Source organism: Oratosquilla oratoria, chromosome 43, assembly GCF_046742065.1.
Source record: "Oratosquilla oratoria isolate Oo_2021 chromosome 43, ASM4674206v1, whole genome shotgun sequence".
In the NCBI taxonomy this organism is placed as follows: Eukaryota; Metazoa; Arthropoda; class Malacostraca; order Stomatopoda; family Squillidae; genus Oratosquilla; species Oratosquilla oratoria.
Genome location: NC_134819.1, coordinates 18509100 through 18525949, shown reverse-complemented (window position 1 = coordinate 18525949; position 16850 = coordinate 18509100). Strand labels below are relative to the sequence as shown.

The 16850-nt window shown below is 40.1% G+C and overlaps 1 protein-coding gene across 2 annotated transcripts in view; it reads right to left on the bottom strand.

The window, feature by feature from the left end:
- The window catches only part of LOC143021827 (uncharacterized), a 37617-nt gene that overhangs the window by 5307 nt on the left and 15460 nt on the right, over window positions 1-16850 (bottom strand). For both annotated transcript variants that reach the window (XM_076179593.1, XM_076179594.1), the window contains exon 4: window positions 9123-9343. In XM_076179593.1, the coding sequence (XP_076035708.1) occupies window positions 9123-9343 (221 nt within the window). The remainder of the gene's footprint in view (window positions 1-9122; window positions 9344-16850) is intronic.

The window sequence follows — 16850 nt, the reverse complement described above, 5'->3', positions numbered from 1 at the left end:
TTGTAAAGAATGATATCTACAATGTAATACAAATATTTTTTCATCTCAGCCCTAGTGTGCCAGTAAAAAGGTTAATTATGGTGATTTGTTACTAAAGATAAAAATAATTATTTTTTACACAAATTAGATTGTTTACACATTGTATAAAAACGAAAGCTTTACTATAAGTATTACAAAGAACATACCAATCCATTCCAGCAAATAACAAGTGTTTTTGGCATTTATTCCTATACTGCACACCTTAACTACTGCCTTGTCTTATTTTCCCCTTTTGTTATATCTATTCTATGTAATTTCTTTGTTATTCACTTACCATTTCTCCTGGTCTTATTTTTCTAACTTTATTTATCTGATAAACTTAGTTAAAATTTCCAAAAACAATATCTCTTATAATTCAATATACATACATACATATACCAAAGGCTTTTCCCCCTACATGGAAGGTAGCCAAAAAGAAAAAGGCATAGAAACCACTCCCACCCATTCCATTTCCTATATATTCCACTCCCCTCCACCCTCCTCCCTCCCTCTTATCTTGGCACCTCCTGGGTGACGGGTCATCCCTGCATCCTGTCCACTGCAAGCACATCCACAGCAAGGCCACTTCATAAAATTCGGCAACCCCCCCCCCCCCCCGCTCCGTCCCCTCATGCAGAAAAGAAGGAGAGGACAGGGAGAAATCCCTTCAGGTTGCACCAAATTTTTTCTCATACTGTACATACTTCCTCAACCCCCATCCCCCACCCACTCCCCCTCATGCATCACAGCATCATCTATACACAACCCCTCTCCATTCACCCCTATCTTCTGTCCTCTCCCGTCCTTCCTCCACAGACATTGCTCTCTTTTGCAATGCCCCTTTCACCCCATCCATCCATCTCATCCTATGACGCCCCCTCATATTCACTCCTTCCACACTTCTTTTACTAATCTTTCTTCACTCATTCTTTCCATGTGTCCAAACCATCCTAATACTCTTTCATCAACCCTATCTCCCAGTTCCCTTTCCACCCCTGTTCTCCTCCTCTCCTCCTCATTTCTCACTCTATCTAGCCTAGTAACCCCTATCATACTTCTCAGACATTTCATCTCAAACACATTCAAACTCCTTCTCTCTTCCTCTCTCACGTTCCATGTTTCTGCCCCGTACAATGCTGTTGGCACAATCACTCCTTCACATAACCTCCTCTTAGCACCCATTCCCAGATGTCTATTTCTCATTACACTTTTCAATCCACCAAGGCATTTACTCGCTTCTCTCAATCTACATTCTATCTCCACCCTCACTCCTCCCTTTCCTGCCACATTTGCACCCAAGTATCTAAAACTATCCACTTCCTCCAGTCTTTCACCCTTAATGCTCACTTCCAGCCTGCTGTCACTCTCTCCCCTTGTACATCTCATCACCTTACTTTTACCCACATTTATCTTCAGCTTCCTTCTTTCACACACCTTCTCAAACTCTGTCACTAACTTCTTCAATCCCTCCTCTGATCCTGCTACAAGCGCAGTGTTGTCAGCAAACAACTGGCTCACCTCCCACTTTTCTCCATTTTCTTTAATCACCTCCAACCCCTGACCCACTACCCTTGCATTCACCTCTAATATCACCCCATCCATGTAAAGATTGAACAGCCAGGGCGACATAACACATCCCTGATGAAGTCCCACCTTTACCTCAAACCATTCGCTCTCTCCATTTCCAATCCTAACACAAGCTCTACCACTCTCATACAAACTCTTGACTGCTCTTAACAGCTTTCCTCCTATCCCATATATCTTCACTACCTCCCACAGTGCCTTCCTGTCTACCCTGTCATAAGCCTTTTCCAGATCCATAAAAGCCCAAAAAACATCCTTACCCTTTCCTATAGCTTCCTCACATATCTGTCTTACCACAAAGATCTGATCTACACAACCCCTACCTGTCCTAAACCCACACTGTTCCTCACCAATTACTCCCTCTGTTCCTCTCCTAATCCTCTCAATCAAGACCCTCCCATAAGCCTTCCCAACAACACTCAACAAGCAGGGGCATTCCTTGGGGAGACGGGACTGCTCGGACAGACAGTCTAGGGAATGCAACAACAACAACAGCACTCAGCAAGCTGATCCCTCTGAAACCACTACACTCACACTTGTCCCCCTTTCTCTTGTAAAGGGGAACTATACAGGCACTCCTCCAGTCCTCCGGCACTCTATACTCTCTCAAACAAACATTAAACAACCTCACCAGCCAGTCCACCATAACTGTACCTCCTTTCTTCAGACATTCTGCATGGCATCCATCCAGACCAGGTGCCTTACCTGCTCTCATCATCTTAACAGCTGCTTTCACTTCATCCTTCCCTATTTCTCCTCCATTTTCCTCACTCATCACTCTCATTTTCTTAGCGCTTCCCACTGCAACTACCTTTCCCTCCCTATCCTCCTTCACATTTAGCAACTCCCTAAAATACTCTGCCCACCTTTCTCTCACTGCCTTCTCTTCCATTATCATCTCTCCATCTGCACCTTTTACCTTTTCTTCTCTACTTGATTCGCCTCCTTTTTCTCTTTTAATTTCCTTCCAAAACATCTTTTTATTGCTTTCAAAATTTTCTGTCATACTCTTACCCCATTTAACATAATGCTTTAAAAAGTCCATTTAGTATTAATGTAAGAGAATCTAGCCTCATCATTTCGCTCCTTGTGTATGTCTTATACTGTTATCATAAACTTTCTTCTCCTGTCTTTCTCTCCGAGTTCTATATGTTAATATATTAATATTCTTTGCCTCTTTTCTTTTGTACCTAATTGTGCATTTTCCTCACTAGTTCTTTCTTCATTTTCACAATTCCTAAATTTGATATGAAATAGCCTGCAGCACTTAATATGATTCATCAAATACAATGACAATGCATGAAGAAGAACAGAATCTCTGATGTCACTGAAAAGCAGATGTTGCCATGGGTAGGTTTTACAAGAATGGCTGGCTGTAACAGACAAATTTTTTGCAGCAGACAACAGAATTTCAAATTGCAATAAATATAATATGAAAGAGTTTTTGTGTAATCTATTTTGCCATTATTGACTTTGATAAATACTAGAAACATGCTCTGGTAAAATTAGACACCTATATTTTCTATGATTGTTACACTTTAAATTCTGGTGCTGCTGCTTCTTCTTTTGCAATGAAAGTCATCCTGGCTGCCATTTTCTTCTAATAGAGTCCTGTTTCATAGTAGTTTTACTTGATTAATGCTGTAGCCCCTTTAGACAACAGGCAGCAAATGAACATCAATATGTATGCAGCTGGCTGTGGAGCAAAATCATAGTTGTGAACCATACCCATTATTTACTGGTCAATGGGTAGGAGTTCAGGGTCACTGTAACTGTGAAACACCACTGTTAGGCAGCTGGCCTTGGCAGTGAACACATGGCAGCTCACAATGGCTTGTAGCCCCACCATGGCCCAGTCTTGCATACCCAGTATTGATCCCCTAACTAAAAGTGGCAGTTTTGCCGACAAGATTGACGAGATAAACACCATATGAGGCTCCGTCCTCATATGGTGTTTATCTCGTCAATCCCCTAGCTACTAAGAGATACACCTCTAAGCACAATAAGTGGTAAATCAGTGCACAGAATGAGTGGTCTTGTGTTCCTAAAAGTAGCATACAGGAGCCAATCAGTGCAGGTCATGACCTGACCTGGCAGTATATAAAGGCTGCTGCTGGAACCTGTCAGTCAACATCTCTCCCTCCCTCTCTCTCCACTCAATGCCATGGACACTGCCAGAGTCAGCACCTTGGACTCAATGGAGAACATCTCTCCCACTGTCTCCACTCAACACTTCAGAACCTAGACTAACCGTCTTGAAGCCCCAAAGGACAAGTAATACCACCTCTCCCAGGAACCATCTTTCTTGCCTTGTCATCATCCTGAAGGAGAATTATCACCTGGAACATCTCCACCTTCCCCCAGCTGCCAATGCATGGATCGAGCCTGGCATTCCAATACCTCTGAAGCTACCAGCCTCTCCCTTTGCAGAATCTTCTTTGCTCTTGGTGCCACAACCTAAATCATGGTCCTGTGGACTGCCCTTTATGAAGAAGATCCCCTTCACTTATATAACAAACTTGTTCTTCCCCTCCAGAGTTTGCCTTCCAGCCAGGCCCAGACCAAGCATTGCCACCCTCCAACAAAACACGAAACATAATCAATCACAGACGCCTTTGTTGAAATAACCACAATCCAAATACAAATAAAAAACAACCTACAGTACAATATCACATATACATATTCCTCCAACTACACCAACCCCAAGAGGTTACATCCTACATGTCCAACCTCTCAATTGAATAACCCGTATCCATATACCATTACTAACAATACCGATTGGTCACACACCAAGACACATATTCCCCAACATACATGAAGGCACTTTAATATATGACACTTGCCTTCCTTGTCTCTTGTCTCTTTGCTATTATTGTTTACCATCTCCATCATCTCCAATGTCACATCACTCCCCTTGGTATTTAACTACTTTCGTCTTTCAAGATATGAAATCCTTCTCTAACACCGATGGGAATTGCCCGACAAGATATTAATTTAAGTTCTTTGTCAAATCAGAGGAGGAAAATTCTGAACAATTAACGAAAGATATTTTGTTACTAAACCTACTCAACTCATGCTCAAAATGTTACATCTAGTCATATGATTAAATTCAATTCATCAGTCAAAAAAAAAAAAAAAAAAAAAAAAAAAAAAAAAAAAAAAAAAAAAAAAATACTATTACCTAGGAGGTATGTGAGAACAAAGGAGATCAATTGGAGGTTTCTTAGACTTAGGAGTAGTTCACTTCAGCTGCCTGTCGACTTCATTCACTTGACGATCCTCTGTCAGGGGTGGTGATAAGATCAGCAAGGGGCCGATATTGGATAGGAATATGAAGATTCCTTTCAGCTAGGGGCATTGACCACAATTAGCAAGGGGTCAATATAGGATGGGAACACAAATATTCCTTTCAGCTAGAGGGGCATCAAACACAATCAGCAAGGGGGTAATACAGGATGGGAACATAATTCCTTCTCTTCCTGGCATCTAGTTTCTTTCTCCTCTTGCATGTCCTTTGATGTTGTTGATATATTAGTATGTGCGTGATGTCACAAAAGAAAAGCTGGTAGCTTGTTGCCATGCCATGAATCCGACTAGGATGTGAATGCTTGGGACACTGTAATAAGTTTGGCTGGTTGTCTGAAACGTACTCTCCTTCCCTTTACGCTTACCTTCATTTTGTACTTATGCATACATGCAATTGTAAACTACATATCAAATACATCAAAAGCAACAGGGACTGAACATAATGTAAATGTAAAATACACATACAAATGTATAAACAGTGTGATACATACATATACCAAGGCTTTTTCCCCATTACAAGGGAGGTAGCCAAAAATGAAAAGGCATAAGATCATTCCCACCCATTCCATCCCTGAATACACTCCACACCCCTCCACCCTCCCTCATATCTTAGCACTTCCTGGATGACGGGTCATCCCTGCACCTTGTCCACTGCCCTGGGTCAGAAGCAGTGTCGCAAGACACAGCACATCCACAGCAAGGCCGCTTCATTAAATCGGCGACCCCCCCTCTCCATCCTCCCATGCATAAAAGGAGAAGACGGGGAGAAATCCCTTCGGGCTGCGTCAAATTTTGCTCACACATACTACCTCACCCCCCATCTCCCCACCCATTCCACCTCATGCATCACAACATCATCCATATACAACCATTCTCGATTCACCCCTGTCTTCTGTCCTCTCCCGTCCTTCCTCAACAGACATTCCCCTCTACCCCAAAGCCCCCTTCACCCCATCCATCCACCTCATCCTAGGACGTCCCCTCATGTTCACTCCCTCCACATCTGCCTTCCATACCTCTTTTACTAGTCTTTCTTCATTCATTCTTTCCATGTGTCCAAACCATCCTAACACTCTTTCATCGACCCTATCTCCCAACTACCTTTCCACTCCTGTTCTCCTCCTCACCTCCTCATTTCTCACTCTATCTAGCCTAGTAACCCCCATCATACTTCTCAGACACCTCATCTCAAACACATTCAAACTCCTTCTCTCTTCTTCTCTTATGTTCCATGTTTCTGCCCCATACAGTGCTGTTGGCACAATCACTCCTTCATACAGTCTCCTCTTAGCATCCATTCCCAAATGTCTATTCCTCATTACACTCTTCAATCCACCAAGGCATTTACTCGCTTCCCTCAATCTACATTCTACCTCCACCTTCACTCCACCTTTTCCTGCCACATTTGCACCCAAGTATCTAAAACTATCCACTTCCTCCAGTCGCTCTCCCTTAATGCTCACTTCCAGTCTACTGCCACTTTCACCCTTTGTACATCTCATCACCTTACTTTTACCCACATTTATCTTTAGCTTTCTTCTATCACATACTCTCCCAAACTCTGTCACCAACTTCCTCAGTCCCTCCTCCGATCCTCCCACAAGCGCTGTGTCGTCAGCAAACAACAGCTGGCTCACCCCCCACTTTTCTCCATTTTATTTAACCATCTCCAATCCCTGACCCACTACCCTTGCATTTACCTCTCGCACTACCCCATCCATGTATAAGTTGAACAGCCAGGGCGACATAACGCATCCTTGACGAAGTCCCACCTTTACCTTGAACCACTCACTCTCTCCATTTCTAATCCTGACACAAGCTCTACTACTCTCATAAAAACTCTTGACATCTCCTAGAAGCTTTCCTCCTATCCCATATATCTGCATAACCTCCCACAGTGTGATATAATACAATATTTTCATATAATCACCCCAGGGTGTGATATCGGATCACTGCCTGTGCATATGTGTAGTTATGTACACATACTGGGAGGAATGTTTACACACCAGTGGGAAAATTATGTAAACACTTATGTTTACATCTTTTTTATGAGATTTTTTTATGAAATTTCTTAATACAAAAATTGCCTTGGAGAATTATATCATATTAACACATTATCCCATCCTCAAGTATCCAGAAACTCAGTGTTCAAATATTCCAGATATGGGAGGGATTACTGTACTTCAATGGACTCCAACAGACATTGATCATCAAAGGATTCGAGATCTCAATCACTAAAGGACTATGGTGGATCTCAATTATTGAAGGACTCCAACATGCCTTGATAAGTGATGGGCTCCGTTGGGTCTTTATCATCAAAAAGGACTTGCGGATCTCAGTCACTGAATGATTCGGGAGGATCTTGATCATCAAAGAACGCTGGTGGACCTCAAGCACTGATGGACTCCAGTTGGCCCTGAATAATAGAAGGGTTCCAGCAGACCTCGATCACAGTGGGACTTCAGTGAAACTTGATCATTGGGCTCCAACAAACCTTGATCATCAAAGCATTCCAACAGACCTCAATGATCAAGGGACTCCAACTGACCTCAATAACTGAAGGACTACGACACAAATTGATCCTAGAAAGACTGACAGACCTTGATCACTGAAGGACAAGCAAAACTTCCTCATCGAAGGACTCTTTGGGCAAAAAATTTGAGTGTAGGACAACTTTCATCATTGCTAGAGTTTTCATGCCTGTCTTGGATATTTGTCAAGACTCATCCATTTGTCTGGCAAATTGAATAGAGTATCAACTATATGGGAATAGAACAAATTGATGGTTTACTGTACAGATACTGTCTTAAAATACCAAAGTATATTACAGCAAGCTTTTCTTGCTTTTTTGTTATTGTGATTGATGTATGCTATCATTATGTTTATTATCCTCAACAGATTACTTTGATAATGGTGTACGGTGCTTGACAAAATACTGTCCACCTGGAGTAAGGTTGACAGTACTTCTGTCGAATCTGGAAAGACCTATACAAGTGGCATGGTTTCGCACCAGAAATTCTGTCTGCCTACAGTGATTGGGGAAAGGGATGGAGCTTATCAGTGAACCAAGAATTAACCAAGCCAGTCATTGTCTTGTTGGCGAGGAGGGAGGTTATATGCCATGACCCCCTCCGTTCAGGACCCCCCCTTCCTCTCCAACACGACAACCACAGCTTCTGAGCCACCCTGTGTTACCAATATGAGTGATACTAAGGATCTGAGTGCAAAAACCACAGCCCAAATAGTTGCCCTCAAGTTGGCTGGCAAACGAAGAAAATTGCTGAATAGGTTGGTGTGTGTGCTTTTACCATCCACTGCTGGGTTCCCAGATTTACCCATGAGGGATGCAGCCAGACTCTCACCATTGCTGCTCAGAGGTCTGGGAGGCCCCAAAAGGCTGGGGGATTGGGCAGAAACTATGGTGAAACATGAACTAGAGTCTATTCCAAGTGTGACAACCAGACACGCAAAGGAAAAGAATGCAGAACTCTTTTGGAGAGTGTTCAGTGGGAACCATCACCCACTGTATTGCTGACTTAGGGTAGATGAGCCACTGCCCGGTGAAGAAGCCTCTTCTGACCTTTAAGTAGAGGCAATTTCCATCATTTGCTGGTCAGATTTCTTGAGGGCAACTATCTGAGCTATTGTTTCTGCACTCAGCTCTTTAGTATTGCTCATATTGGTAACATAGGGTGGCTCAGAAGATGTTGTGGTCAGGTTCAAAAGGGGGCCCTGGATGGAGGGGTTACAGCACACAACCTCCCTCCTCACCAACAAGACAATGAGTGACATGATTAATTCTTGGCTCGCTGATAAACTTCACCCCCCTTCCCTACTCACTGTAGGTGGACAGAATTTTTGGTGTGAAACCATGCCACTCATATGGCTCATTCCAGATTTGACAAAAGTACTGTCTGCCTCACCCTGACTAGAGAGTACTTTTGTTGAGCACTGTATATAGGTAGAAAATGGGTAAGTGATGACTTCTGGAGAAAAAAAAAAAAAAAAAAAAAAAAAAAAAAACAGACTGCTCTCTTATTACATATAGTCTTTTGCCACAAGTAACCAATTCAGCATAGCGATGGATTTGCTGAATAAATTCATACATCTGATGGTAGAACTGTAAGCTCCCAACTTAATATAGGTGCTGAATGTTTAAGGTAACCTTTTACTAAAATAATATATTAAAAAATACCATTAACTCCTTTACTTACCCAACTTGTTTCTCTGGATAATTTTCAGGAATGAAGATACTGTACTTTATAAAGTAGGAACCCTCATTAACTTTAAGAAGTAGAGAAGATGTCTTCTGACGCAATTTGAGCTCATCACTACCTTCAATCCAGGTCTTCCTTATATTTGTGATTTCTTCAGAGCAACAACACAGAGGATTCTCATCAATAAAATTACTGACAAGTTTTATTATCTGTAGTATCTGAAAAATGGAAAAAATTACACATGAACTCAAGATGCATATGAATACATGGGGTTAACCAAACTTAATAAAAGACTAATTAAGTCATTAGAAAACAAGCTGTGAAAAGGGTATACTGTAATTGAAAAAAAATAAAGAACCAAAACTTTTCTACAGATTTATCAATAGAAAATTAAAACACAGATCACGAAACAAGTATTTGATGGTAAACCCTACAAGAGGCTATAACTCAGGCTGAGATCCTAAGCCTTGTTTTTCATTCAGGTTTTACAACTGAAGAACACCATGCGGAAGACGTGGGGCAAGTCTAGAACTGACTGGCTAGAAAACAAACCAGCAGAAGTAAAAGAAATACTTAACTATTAGGAAGCACTTGGTGTGAGAAAAGCACTTGGACCAGATAGAATTCCAAACTGGATATTAAAGGAATGTAGAGACCAATTGGCTGATAGAATACACACTAATCAAAATGCTCACTGATGGAAGTAGTACCCAAGATTGCAAATTGGCAAACATAGTCCCAGTTCACAAGGAAGGAAACAAAAAGGACCCCTTAAATCAACCAGTATTGTTAACCAGCATATCTAAACTATTAGAGTGGTGAGAAATGGATGGATCACACACACACACACACACACACACACACACACTTTCAACGAACGGACGGCTTGACGAACGCTCTGAAGAAAAGTGCAGATTGAGGATACCAACGCAAAGAGAAGTGCCTTTTTGTATTTGCAGGGGGGGAATTGCTCGTGAGGTAGTGGGAAAGTAAGGAAAGAGGAGAGGGGGAGGGATTACTGGGGAAATGGAAGATAATGAGGATGTGGAGGACTTGGCCCAGGCAGACGGGCGGAAGATCAACATGAAACGACCACCGGATGACGAAATGGCAAATAAAAATGTAAAGATTAGAAGTATAGAGAGGAGAAATACAGTAGAAAGTGACGAGAATATGTTCCAGGGATTTAAAGAGGGTGGGGGGGACACAACCCCCCCCAGACTGATAAGACTAGAGGAGAGAGTTGATAAGGTGATCGAGGACTTGGAACGTAAGTTAGGTAATGTAGGCTCCATTCTACAAAGAATTGAAAGATTGGAACAACTAGAGAAGGCTAACAGAAACTTAACTGAAGAAGTAGAGGACCTAAAAAGACAGTTAGGAAATGTAAAGGAGGAGAATGAGAAATTGAAGAAGAATAGTAATGAAAACAGTGAGAAAATAGCTACAGAAGCTAAAAATTGGAGAATAACTCAAGAAGGGAATAAGGTTTCATTCACTGACATAGTCAAACAGCAATTGAAAGAACATAATGAAGACTCAGTTATTAAAGTGATGAGACAGAAGGAGAATATAGTAAGAGAATTAGCTGACAAAAAGAAATGTATAATTATATTAGGAATGGAAGAGAAACATAACCCAGATAGAACCGCAAGAATCAAGGAGGAAAATGAAAGGGTAAGCAGTTTATTAAAATTAGTCCAGGAAGATGAACCAGAAATTATAAAGGAAATTGAGGAAAAATTCAGACTCGGAAAATATAGTACAGATAAGACCAGACCAATTAAGATTAAATTCAGGTCACAAACAACGGCAGAGAAAATTCTATCCAAGACAGGGAAACTAGCAACAAATGATCAATATAAAAAGGTATGGATAAAAAGAGAAATGAATAAGGAGGAAAGAGAGGCAGAAAAGCAGAAAAGAATTGAAGCTAAGGCAAAAAACGAGGAAAGAACGGAGTCAGAGAAAGAGAGATTCTATTGGAGAGTAGTGAACATGAAAATAAAGCAGTTCGACATACTAAAGAAAAACATAAGGGAAACAGAGAACACAATGGAAGTGGCAGAAAACTAAGAGTGTCTTACACAAATATAGATGGATTGATAACAGGATTGAATGAACTGAATGATTATTTGAAAGAAAAAGAACCGGACATAATGGGAATTGTAGAAACAAAATTAAAAGGCCCACTACCACCCAACAGTGTAGGACATGATACATACAATTATTGGATTAGAAACAGAGAGAAAAAACAAGGGGGTGGAGTTATGTTCCTGACAAAGAAGGATATAAACGTGAAAGGTGTCATATATGGAAAGAATACAGTAGAGATGATTATGATAGAAGTGGAAGACCGAGATAAGAAGAGCAGAAAATTTGTGATCAACTATGTGCCTCCGAAAACAGCCTCATGGGAGGAGAATGAACATAAAAGTATGTTAGAGGACACAAAGATAGCATTAACTAAAATAATGGAAGACGGAGGAAGAATAGTTATGATGGGCGACTTTAATTGCAAAGAAATCTGCTGGGAAGAAATGACAGTAAAGAGTGGTGATGACTCATGGGGAAATGCTCTACTTGAGATGATTACTGACCATTCAATGACACAATGGATACAAGAGAACACTAGATATAGAAATGAAGAAGAACCATCGAGGCTAGACTTAATAATTACATCTGAACCTAGAATAGTGGACAAGATTGAATATAAAACACCAATAGGTAAAAGTGACCACATATTGATTGAACTGGAACTTAATGAAGAAAAATATATGAAAAGAAATGAACAATATAGAAAAGGAAGAATGATGTATGAAAAAACAAACTTTGATAAAATAAGAGAATTCTTCCAACAAGAAAACTGGGAAGAAATATACAAAGAAGAAACATCAGTGGAAGAGAAATGGAATATTTTGACAAAAATTTACAAAGAAGGAGTGGAAAAGTATGTCCCAAGACAAAAACAAGAAAAAGAATATGTAAAATGCTGGTACAACAAAAGTTGTAGGGAGTTAAAAGACAAAAGAGACAAAGCCTGGACCGGATGGAAAAAAGACAGAAGACCTGAAAAATGGAAAATATATACTGGTTATAGAAATGAATATGTACAAAAGTGCAGAGAGGAAAAAAGAAAATATGAAAAAGATGTTATAGAAAAGTGTAAAGATCAACCAAAACTATTCTACAGATTTGTAAACAATAAACTGAAAAACAAACAAGACTTGGAGAAATTAAGACAAGGGGGAGTTGAATACACTGAGGAAATGGAAATGGCAGAAATTATGAACAAACATTTTAAATCAGTGTTTACAAGGGAAAATATACAACCTGAAGAGATTGAGTGGAAGGAAAAAGTCCCCCCTATGGAAGAAATAGAAGTAACGAAGAATGAAATATTGACACACTTGGGTAATTTTGATGTCAGAAAATCGCATGGGCCAGATGAAATAGCAAACTGGATTCTGAAAGAATGTAGGAATGAACTGGCAGACAAAATACATAGCATAATAAGCAGTTCCTTAAAAGAAGGAAAAGTTCCAGAAGATTGGAAAAAAGCAAATATAGTACCTATATATAAAGGAGGAAATAAAGAAGAACCTACCAACTATAGACCAGTCTCTCTAACAAGTACAATAGCAAAAATATGTGAAAGAATTATCAAAAGTAGATGGGTAAAATACTTGGAAAAAAACAACGTACTAAATCCAAGGCAATTTGGATTCAGACAAGGACGATCATGCGTCACCAATTTAATATGTTTCTATTCAAGGCTAATAGATATAATACAAGAAAGAGATGGATGGGCTGATTGTGCATTTCTAGACCTAAAAAAAAGCTTTTGACAAAGTACCACATAAGAAGTTGCTTAAGAAATTAGAATATGAAGGAGGAATACAAGGTAAATTGCTAAATTGGATGGAAGACTTTTTGCAAGAAAGAAAAATGCGAGTAGTGATAAGAGATCAGCACTCAAAATGGAATGAAGTAATAAGCGGTGTCCCGCAGGGAACAGTTCTGGCCCCAATAATGTTTGCTATATATATTAATGATATGGATGAAGGAATTGAAAGCTATATGAGCTTCTTTGCAGATGATGCAAAATTACTGAAAAGAGTGAAAACTGAAGAAGATTGTGAATCACTACAGAGAGATCTAAATAAAGTACAAGAATGGAGTAGGAAGTGGGAGATGGAGTTCAATACAAAAAAGTGTAGTATAATGGAATTTGGAAAAAGCAAAAACAGAATAACAGGATCATATAATTTGGGAGAAGAAGGAATAAAAAGAGTAGAAAATGAGAGGGACCTGGGAGTCATTGTTATGAATAATATGTCACCTGAGAAACATATAAATAAGATTTTTGGAGAAACTTATAATTTAATAAGAACAATCAAAGTGGCATTTACATACCTGGATGAAGAAATGGTGAGGAAAATCCTAGTCACCCTGATAAGACCAAGATTAGAATATGCAGCAACGATATGGTCACCAAGTACAAAAAAATGTATAAAAAAACTTGAAAGAATACAAAGAGCAATTACTAAACTGGCACCAACACTCTCAAAACTATCATATGAAGAGAGACTACAAAAACTTAAACTACAGACACTAGAGCAAAGAAGAGAGAGAGGAGATTTGATAGCTATTTACAGAATCATGAAAGGCATAGAAATTACTGATAGAGAGAATCTGATCAAATGGGATGACAGAAATACAAGAGGACACGGAAAGAAAATAAAAAAAGACAACTATAGAAGAGATTTGAAAAAGAACAGCTTTCCTCACAGAGCAATAGACAGTTGGAACAAGTTAGATGAGAAAGTGGTGTGTGCAAAAACAATACATGAATTTAAAAATAGTTTAGATAAAATGAGATATGAAGACGGGACCTCACGAGCATAGCTCCCCTTCCCGTAAAATACAACTAGGTACAACTAGGTAAATACACACTTTCGTCGGATGGACGGCGAAGATTGGAGTTCTGAAGAAAAAGTGAAATTTTCGTGGATCTCAATGCAGAGGAAGTACCTTATTGTATTTACAGGGAAGGGGAAAGCTCGTGGTGTAGTGGGAAAGTGAGGAAAAAGGAGAAGGGGAGGGATTACTGAGGGAAATGGAAGGAAATGAGGAAGGGGAGGACTTGGTCCAGGAGGCCAGGCGTCTTGTAAACAAGAGAAGGACCGATGATTTTGGTGAAAGGATTAACAAAAATGTAAAGATTAGAAATATACATAAGAGCAGCACAATGGAAGATGAGGATAATAATTTCCAGGGATTTAATGAGGGGGGGCGGATACCAACCTCCCCCGATTAGCAAGAGTAGAGGAAAAACTTGAACAAATGACCGAACATTGGGAGAATAGGTTCGGTAACATAGCAAAGATTGCGCAGAAAGTTGAAAAATTAGAAGACTAGAGAAGGTGAACAAAAACCTTAACTAAAGAAATAGAAGAATTAAAAAGATAGTTAAAAGAAGTAAATGAGGAGAATGAAGAATTAAAGAGTAATAATAAAGACAATAAAGAGGCCATAGCAAAAGAAGCACAGGGTTGGAAAAAAAAATCAAAGAAAACAGTAAAGTTGCATTTACTGACATAATTAAACAGCGAATAAATGAACAAACTGAATACTCAGTTATTAAAGTGACGAGACAGAAGGAGAATATAGCAAGAGACTTAGCAGATAAAAAGAAATGTATAATTATATTAGGAATGGAAGAGAAACATAACCTAAATAGAACCACAAGAATCAATGAGGAAAAAGAAAAAGTAAGCAGTTTACTAGAATTAGTTCAGGAAGATGAACCTGAAATCATGAAACAAATTGAAGAGATGTATAGACTTGGAAAGTATAGTACAGATAAGACCAGACCAATTAAGATTAAATTCAGGTCAGAAACGACGGCAGAGAATATCTTATCAAAAACAGGGAAACTAGCAGCAAGTGAACAATATAAATAGGTAAATGAATAAAGAGGAAAGAGAGGAGGAAAAAATTAAAAGACATGAAGCTAAGGAAAAAACGAGAACAGAACAGTCAGAAAAAGATAAATTATATTGGAGAGTAGTGAATATGAAAGTAAGGAAATACGACATACTAGAGAAAAACAAAAGGGAAACTGAGAATATAATGGAAGTGGCAGAAAACTAAGAGTGTCTTACACAAATATAGATGGATTAATAACAGGATTGAATGAGCTGAATGATTATCTGAAGGAAAAAGAACCGGACATAATGGGAATTGTAGAAACGAAATTAAAAGGTCCACTACCACCCAACAGTGTAGGACATGATGCATATAATTATTGGATTAGAAACAGAGAGGCATAAGTACCCCGTCTGGGGTATTGGCTGCTTGTTATTGTGGCAAAGTAGCATGCAGTCGATACTTTAGGGTCTATATGGGGCGCCCCTACGGACCAGAGCCACACATCATTTTGTCTATGATAGAAGAAATTCTGTTCATAGAGAAATGATGACACTTTTATACTACGACTGTCCCTCCGTTATGCTGTCCCCCAACCCCTTGTTGCTGTCCTGTACCATTTCTCTGAGTATTCTCTTTCTGATTGGGGGAATTCCCTGTGGTGGGGGAAAAGAATACTGCCACCAAGTTTTCCCACTTGGATTGTAAGAGGCGAGAAGAAAGGGACGGGGAGAGGGACTAGGCATCCTTCTCCCTGTAGCCCCAAGGGGCAATTACCTAAAATGAAAAGAAAAGGCATAAGGGGTGCTGGCGGGCCTCGGGCCAGCACCCTAAGGTTTGGGTCTTTCAATGTGCGTGGATGTGGTACAGATGAGAGTAAAAGGGAAGAGATAGGTAGTATGTTTGTGAGAAGAAAGTTGGATGTGTTGGCTTTGAGTGAAACTAAGTTGAAAGGGAAGGGTGAGTGTATGTTTGGGAGTGTAAGTGGGAGATTATCAGGAGTGAAGAGAGGGCGAGGGAGGGAAGGGGTGGCTATTCTAGTAAGTGAGGAGATAGGTAAACGGGTAGTGGAGTGGAAGGAGGTTTCCTCAAGGATAATGTGGATGAAGGTGAAACTGGGAAAGGAGATGTGGGTCTTTGTAAGTGCATATGGGCCGGGCAGTGAGAAGAGCATGGAAGAAAGGGAGGCCTTTTGGATAGATTTAAATGAGTGCATAGAGGGTTTAGGAAGAAATGTCAATGTAATAGTACTGGGAGACCTTAATGCTAGAGTGGGAAACGGTCCAATCGATGGAGTGGTTGGGAAGTGTGGAGTTCCAGGAAAGAATCGTAGTGGAGAGTTGATGGTGGAAATGTGTCTAGAAAGAGAGTTGATGATAGCAAATACAGTGTTTTGGAAGAAAGTCAAGCATAAGTACACATGGGAGAGGGTGGTGGAGGGAAGGGTGGTAGATAGAGCGCTAATGGATTATGTAGTGGTAAATAGGATTATGATAGGAAGAGTTAAGGATGTACATGTGCTAAGGGGAGAGGGTGGGGGAATATCAGATCATTTTTTGGTGGAAGGTAAGTTGAGAGTGGAGGGTAGATGGAGAAGGAGGAAAGGGACAAAAGGTAGGGAGGTTCTTAGAGTGAACTCCTTGAATGAAAAGGAAAAGGAGAAGGAGTACGAAAAGAAGCTGAAGGAGGAGTGGGAGGGAGTTAAGGATAGAGCAGAGATGGGTGTGGAGGAGGAATGGGGATGGTTCAAGGAGGGAGTCTTAAAGTGTGCAAGGATGGTGTGTGGAACAAGAA